Source organism: Mobula birostris, chromosome 5 (genome assembly GCF_030028105.1).
Source record: "Mobula birostris isolate sMobBir1 chromosome 5, sMobBir1.hap1, whole genome shotgun sequence".
Taxonomy (NCBI): Eukaryota; Metazoa; Chordata; class Chondrichthyes; order Myliobatiformes; family Myliobatidae; genus Mobula; species Mobula birostris.
This window is the reverse complement of record NC_092374.1, coordinates 31,005,497-31,013,777: the sequence shown is the minus strand read 5'-3', so window position 1 is coordinate 31,013,777 and position 8,281 is coordinate 31,005,497. Positions and strand designations below refer to the sequence as shown.

General features: G+C 40.5%; 1 protein-coding gene across 5 annotated transcripts in view; it reads right to left on the bottom strand.

Annotated features, from left to right (window-relative positions):
* Positions 1-2,499: 2,499 nt before the first annotated feature.
* The window catches only part of srek1 (splicing regulatory glutamine/lysine-rich protein 1), an 83,708-nt gene continuing 77,926 nt past the window's right edge, over positions 2,500-8,281 (bottom strand). For all 5 annotated transcript variants that reach the window (XM_072257793.1, XM_072257794.1, XM_072257796.1 and 2 more), the window contains one exon: positions 2,500-5,067. In XM_072257793.1, the coding sequence (XP_072113894.1) occupies positions 4,801-5,067 (267 nt within the window). In that variant the 3' untranslated portion in view covers positions 2,500-4,800. The remainder of the gene's footprint in view (positions 5,068-8,281) is intronic.

Sequence of the window (8,281 nt, the reverse complement as noted above, 5' to 3'; positions counted from 1 at the left end):
CTGCCTCTGTCTCAGGGAATAAGACTTAGTGACAGACATCCAGTAGAAATCTAGAGACTCACAAAGCTATTAAATAATATTCCCTCCTGCCTAGCTTGCCATAAGGATCCTATTCCATTCTCTCAATTTTTCTATCTCCACGTGCGGTGGCTTTGATGATGTGATTTTCCACACAGTAACTCACACTGTAAATTCCCTCTCAGAGTTGACACAACCTTTGATTGCACCTCATCGATTTTCCACATCCCTTCTCCTACTGCAGTGAATGATGAGAGTCCCTCTTGTCCTCATTTTGCACTACATCAACCTCCGCCACAATTAATGGATCATCTTTTGCAATTTCCACCATCTTCAATGAGTTTCTGCCACTAGATATTTTGTTTCCTCCATTTTCAACATTTTGAAGGTGTCTGAAGCCCTTTTCATAATTGGCTGAACGGTCCCCTTCAAATTCCCTGGTCTACTCTTACAGCTCCACCCAACCACTCCCCTTATCACAGCACTGCCCTATTCACTGGCTCCTTCTCACCATTCAGGTCAAATGGTAAATTACTTGCATTTCTTACTATCTAGTGGTACTGCACTCGGTACTCACAATGCAATCACTTCTACACTGGATACAAAATGTAGATTGGGTGACTGTACTAAGGAGCACCAATATTCAATATGAAGAGTGACCCTGAGCTTCCCATACAATTTAATTGCTCTCACTCTAATTTATTAGAGGCCACTTGTATTGTTAAAATGAGGCCAAACATAAGCTTTGGAATGGATCCACATCTTTCATCTGGTTACATTGCAGCATTACAGACTTAGTGACAAATTCACCATTTTCAAGTAACTTAACCTCGTTTGTTTGAATCTGAACCAAGCAGCTGTATCTCACCTGTCTGTAACACTGGCTCAGATGTTCCCTTCTCTTCAGCACACCTGTCGAGCACTTACTTCATCTCAGCATTTTACTGTGTTTACCTTCCTTTTCTCTCTCTTCCTCCCTCAACATCCCCCACATCCTATTACAATTCAGTGAGTCAAGCTGCTTCCAATGTTCCTACATTTGTTCCAGATTCTGTAATCTTGTTTGTATTTCTAAGTCCACTGAGAATTCTTTCAGGCACCACACCCCAAATCTATTTCTCCTTTACATCATATTTACCTCAACCTTTCTTTACTTTCTGTTCAGTGAATTTGCTTACTCATTTATAGTATGATGGTCAACAAACAATAAGGCAAGAATGTTCATAGTTGACCAAATACAAATTCAATATCTAATAAATCATATGAAAGCAACACTCACAACACACTGGAGGAACTCAGCAGGTCGGGCAGCATCCGTGGAAACGATCAGTCAACGTTTCAGGCCGGAACCCTTGGTCAGGACTGAAGAGGGAAGGGGCAGAGGCCCTATAAAGAAGGTGGGGGAGGGTGGCAAGGAGAAGGCTGGTAGGTTCCAGGTGAAAAATCAGTAACGGGAAAGATACAGGGGTGGTGGAGGGGAAGTGTGGAGGTGATGGGCAGGAAAGGTGAAGAAGGAATAGGGGAAAACACAATGGGTAGTAGAAGGAGGTGGAACCATGAGGGAGGTGATAGGCAGCTGGGGGAGGGGGCAGAGTGAAACTGGGATGGGGGAAGGGAGGGGGAGGGAATTACCGGAAGTTGGAGAATTTAATGTTCATACCAAAGGACTGGAGACTACCCAGATGGTATATGAAGTGTTGCTCCTCCAACCCGAGTTTAGCCTCATCATGGCAGTAGAGGAGGCCATATATGGACATATCCGAATGGGAGTGTCAAGCAGAGTTGAAGTGGGTGGCAACCGGGAGATCCTGTCTGTTGTGGTGGACAGAGCGGAGGTGCTCAATGAAGCAGTCCCCCAATCTGCGTTGGGTTTCAGCGATAGAGGCCGCATTGGGAGCACTGGATGCAATAGATGACCCCTACAGACTCACAAGTGAAGTGTTGCCTCACCTGGAAGGACTGTTTGGGGCCCTGAATGGTGGCAAGAGAGGAGGTGTAGAGACAGGTGTAGCATAAACGCTTACAAGGATAAGTGCTGGGTGGGAGATCCGTGGGGAGGGATGTGTGGCCAGGAAGTCACGAAGGGAACGATCCCTGCGGAAAGAGGAGAGGGACGGAGAGGGAAAGATGTGCTTAGTGGTGGGGTCCTGTTGAAGGTGGCGGAAGTTGCGGAGGATAATGTGCTGGATCCGGAGGCTGGTGGGGTGGTAGGTGAGGACAAGGGGAACTCTGTCCCTGTTGTGGTGACGGGAGGATGGGGTGAGGGCCGAAGTGCTGGAAACGGATGCCCTCACCCGCATCTCCTCTATGTTTAAACTGTGTTTAAAATCATATGAAAGAAATGCTTTGCTTTTTTGTCAAATTTCCTTTCCTGCTGGCAAGATATTTTCTAAATCAACACATCAATACAATTAAAAAATAAGGACACTGCCTTGAAGTCATCAAGATATAAACAATTAAATAATTGTCTTATATTAACAGTTTAACTATGTTTATTAATTCTTGAACAATTAAAAAGGAACACTTGTAACAAATAATCACATTATTAATATGTGATTATTTGTAAATGGGTATCACATAACAATCTCATAGTGCTACAAAGATGACTCCAGTCACATTTGTGAAACAGATTGTGATCAGCAAGGATCAATTTACAAGTTTTGTATTATGAGTGGTTCTTTCTGTATAATAAATTTTAATAGAAAATTGCACTTCACAGTTGAACACAACATACAAAGAGAATCTTTGCAGACTTTCACTGTCTTATAAATGCTAAATATTACAAAATGTCAGTAAACATTCTATATATACTGCACTGTAACACATAGCATCTTCCAAAATGTAAGCAGTACAAGCCTGAAGCTTATTTTTCAGATGTGAACCTCTATTTTAAGAAATCTGATACTTTTGTTATTAGTTCAGCGAACTACAAAATAATGAATCGTTATTTTGTAAAATTGATGAAATGAGCATTGACACAATAGATAGATGCTAATTTTAACAAAACTAAATTTGGAGTTGTGGCAAACTCTGTATCATATTACAGCATAGTATATCCAGTATAGTATTTGGAACTGAAAGATGGTTCATGTCTTCACAAAGAAGGGTGCTTTCTCCAAAACATTCAACAATAGTTTAGACTTCGGAATAAGCAAACTATGACCTTTAAAAAACATCTGCTTGATTTTAACTGGGTCACAAAGAAGAGAATTAATATAGCTTAACTTTTTTTTCTATTATTTAGGTCAAAACAATCATTGGCATAGAAAATAATAAAATAGAAATGAGCAATAATGTTGGAAAAATGTTCCATTATCTACTTATAAATATTCACCATTTTGTTACAGTATCTTAGCCCACAAAAATCAAGAGCTGAGGTAATTCCTTTCTGCCATATACTGTGGCGGTTTCTTAGAAGGGATAAAATGAATAATACAGTATGATACACTGTACTCTTATTCTATGCTAAAATATCCTATCATTCTACACTATGAATTACAGTAGAAATGAATGATAGAATATTTTATGCCTCTGGATTCCTTGTTCAGTTTACTTCTGTTTTCTGAAGTTAGCATCTCATTAAAGAACAAAGTTCAATGGCTATTAAGAATCTATCGTAAGCAGTATAACCAAACCTTAATTAAAATTTGCATTTTCACAACGCATGTAAGGGCCTAGAGGGTATTTAAAATCAGAGTCTCTAGTTGCTAATTCCTTTTCTTGCCAATGCACTTGCCAATCCCAAATCAAATTTAAATCAATCTGGTCGCTGAACATGGGAACTTCCTGACTGGTATGATTCTGCAACAGTTTTGGTAATTTAGGTAACATTGGGTAATGCTTAGCTAACACTTATGCCATTACTACCGCTCTATCTACTAACCTTCACATGTCCAGTTTTGCTAAGGTTGTGAACTCATTAGCGTTTATCGAGAATCAGCGATGTACTAGTAAGAGGCAAAAGATTCATGGAAAGTGACCCCAGTTTATAGCATTCAGTAACGAAAATAATTTGTTGAAACACTCAACATCAATTCATGAATTCCATAAACTGCAAATAAATTAGTACTATTCTCTTCAATCCCAATCAGAGCCAGTATACTGATCTAACACTAATAATCAGAAAACTAAACTGGACACATTCAATTGTGATACTAGCACTGGTTCCACATAACATCATTGCCTACCATGTTAAAAACTTACACTATCTTGAATGCATTTCCCTACAAAGCTTCGTTTAATATTTTCTCCAAATCTAAAAGTACATATAGAAGAATGCTGAGATTGGAATTGTCAATGTTATCTAACATGCGGTCAACATGTCCCTTATTCTGTCCTGTGTATCATTTCATTTCTTGATACTTTGGCAAACTGCCAAATCTAAGCTCCAAGGAGTGAAAAAATTCCAGATGACGTTCATAGAATAATTAGTGAGAGTATAATACTATTCCCTCTGCTCATTAACAATACTAGCAAAATAATATACGTACATCTTACAGATTTAACAAAATTTTGTGAAGGCAAATATGGGTATAATGTAAGCTTAAAAAAGTAATACATATATTTACAGTTCCTTCATGACAAAGATACTACTTTGTCATTTTTAATCTGAGTGACACTACTTACAGATCTACCCATTCTATGCTTGCAAGTTCATGAACTGACAAGGCATAATTTTAAAAAACAGTTTCTTTTTGTTCTAAATTTCTGAAGATTGAATAAGTACCTGGACACATCATAGATGTCACACAGATATGTAAACATTCTAGAAAGACCTAGTTGTTAAAGACAATCTTCTTCAATCACCGAAGCAGACTTGTTCTGCATATCATTTAAGTCCATAAACTGTGTGTCTGTTTTCCCCCCTTTTTCCTCTTCAACGTTAACTAATAGAATATTCTCAGACTTTTGTGTTTCTTCTGTGTTCAACTGAATCAGGCTGTGATTACCATTTTCTTGAATGTTAACTAAGACATTATTTTTGGGTCCTGCAATTTCTTTGCTTTTGTCACTATTAAAGCCATCTTCATTAACAAACTCTTCTCCCACCTGTAAAATATGAATAACCCATAAGAAACCACAAAAAAAATCAAAATAAGTTTGAGTACATTATTACAATAACATTAGACTTAAGAGACAACTCATTTTAAGGAAAATGACTAGACATAGGATTAATGAGACACACGCAACACAATCTGCTATCCTTACTGAACTGAGTACTTCACCATTTACGTGTGCCATAAACTAGTCAGCTCCATAGATACTTCTCCCCAAAAGCCTCTTCCTACAAAATAATCGGCCCAAAATGTCGACCGTATCCTTTTCCATAGATGCTACCTGGCCTACTGAGGTTCTCCAGCATTTTGCTTGTGTTGCTATTACTTAATGTTACCTTTTTTAAAAAAGAAATACAAAAAATTGTGGCCATTACAGAGTCTTAGATGGCTCAGGTGCAGGAATGGTTACTTTGAGTGCCAGGCTTTAGATGTTTCAGAAAGGGCAGGGAGGGAGGCAAAAGAGGTGGGGGCATGGCAGTGTTGATCAGGGATAGTGTCACAGATGTAGAAAAGGAGGAAGACACGGAGGGATTGTCTACAGAGTCTCTGTGGGTGCAAATTAGGAACAGGAAGGGGTCAATAACTCTACTGGGTGTTTTTTTATATATAGACCACCCAATAGTAACAGAGACATTGAGGAGTACATAGGGAGACAGATTCTGGAAAGGTAATAATAACAGGGTTGTTGTGGCGGGAGATTTTAATTTCCCAAATATCGATTGGCATGTCCCTAGAGTGAGGGGTTTAGATGGGGTGGAGTTTGTTAGGTGTGTTCAAGAAGGTTTCTTGACACAATATATAGATAAGCCTACAAGATGAGAGGCTGTACATGATCTGGTATTGGGAAATGAACCTGGTCAGGTATCAGATCTCTCAGTGGGAGAGCATTTTGGAGATAGTGATCACAGTTCTATCTCCTTTACCATAGCATTAAAGAAGGATAGGAACAGACAAGTTAGAAAAGCGTTTAATTGGAGTAAGGGGAAATATGAGACTATCAGGCAGGAACTTGGAAGCGTAAATTGGAAACAGATGTACTCAGGCAAATCTACGGAAGAAATATGGCAAATGTTCAGGGGATATTTGCGTGGAGTTCTCCATAGGTAGATTCCAATGAGACAAGGAAAAGATGGTAGGGTACAGGAAGCATGGTGTACAAAGGCTGCTGTAAATCTAGTCAAGAATAAAAGCTTACAAAAGGTTCAAAAAGCTAAGTAATGATAGAGAGCTAGAAGATTATAAGGCTAGCAGGAAGGAGCTTAAGAAAGAAATTAGGAGAGAGAGGGGGCCATGAGAAGGCCTTGGCAGACAGGATTAAGGAAAACCCCAAGGCATTCTACAAGTCTGTGAAGAGCAAGAGGATAAGACATGAGAGAATAAGACCAATCAAGAGCAACGATGGAAAAGTGTGTATTGAACCGGAGGAGATAGCAGAGATATTTAATGAGTACTTTGCTTCAATATTCACTACGGAAAAGGATCTTGGCGATTGTAGGGATGACTTACAGCGGACTGAAAAGCTTGAGCATGTAGATATTAAGGAAGAGGATGTGCTGGAGGTTTTGGAAAGCATCAAGTTGGATAAGTCACCAGGACCAGACAAGATGTTACCCCAGGCTACTGTGGGAGGCGAGAGAGGAGACTGCTGAGCCTCTGGCGATGATCTTTGCATCTTCAATGGGGACAGGAAAGGTTCCGGAGGATTGGAGGGATGTGGATGTTGTTCCATTATTTAAGAAAGGGAGTTGACATAGCCCTGGAAATTATAGACCAGTGAGTCTTACTTCAGTGGTTGGTAAGTTGATGGGGAAGATCCTGAGAGGCAGGATTTATGAACATCTGGAGAGGCATAATATGATTAGGACTAGACAGCATGGCTTTGTAAAAGGCAGGTCGTGCCTTACGAGCCTGATTGAATTTTTTGAGGATGTGACTAAACACATTGATGATGGTAGAGCAGATGTAGTTTATATGGATTTCAGCAAGGCATTTGACAAGGTACCCCATGTAAGGCTTATTGAGAAAGTAAGGAGGCATGGGAACCAAGGGGAAATTGCTTTGTGGAGTCAGAAGTGGCTTTTCCACAGAAGGCAAAGAGTGGTTGTAGTCAGGTCATATTCTGCATGGAGGTCGGTCATCAGTTGTGTGCCTCAGGGATCTGCTCTGGGACCCCTACTCCTCGCCATTTTTATAAATGACCTGGATGAAGATGTGGAGGGATGGGTTAGTAAATTTGCTGACACAAAGGTTGGGGGTGTTGTGGATAGTGTGGAGGGCAGTCAGAGGTTACAGTGGGACATTGAGAGGGATGCAAAAATGGGCTGAGAAGTGGCAAATGAAGTTCAACACAGATAAGTGTGAGATGTTTCATTTTGGTAGGTCAAATATGATGGCAGAATATACAAATGTTTGTATTATTAATGGTAACACTCGGCAGTGTGGAGGATCAGAGGGATCTTGGGGTCCAAGTCCATAGGACACTCAAAGCTGTTGCACAAGTTGACTCTGTGGTTAAGAAGGCATATGGTGCATTGGCCTTCATCAATCTCAGGATTGAGTTTAGGAGCCGAGAGGTAATGTTGCAACTATACAGGACCCTATGGGCACGTGGCCAAGTGGTTAAGGCATTGGACTGGCGACCTGAAACATAGAAAATAGGTGGAGTAGGCCATTCGGCCCTTTGAGCCTGCACCGCCATTCAGTATGATCATGGCTGATCATCCAACTCAGAACCCTGTACCAGCCTTCCCTCCATACCCCCTGACCCCCGTAGCCACAAGGGCCATATCTAACTCCCTCTTAAATATAGCCAATGAACTGGTCTCAACTGTTTCCTGTGGCAGAGAATTCCACTGATTCACCACTCTCTGTGTGAAGAAGTTTTTCCTCATTTCGGTCCTAAAAGGCTTCCCCTTTATCCTCAAACTGTGACCCCTCATTCTGGACTTCCCCAACATCGGGAACAATCTTCCTGCATCTAGCCTGTCCATTTCCTTTAGGATTTTATACGTTTCAATCAGATCCCCCCTCAATCTTCTAAATTCCAACGAGTATAAGCCTAGTTCATCCAGTCTTTCATCATATGAAAGTCCTGCTATCCCAGGAATCAATCTGGTGAACCTTCTTTGTACTCCCTCTATGGCAAGGATGTCTTTCCTCAGATTAGGGGACCAAAACTGCACACAATATTCCAGGTGTGGTCTCAC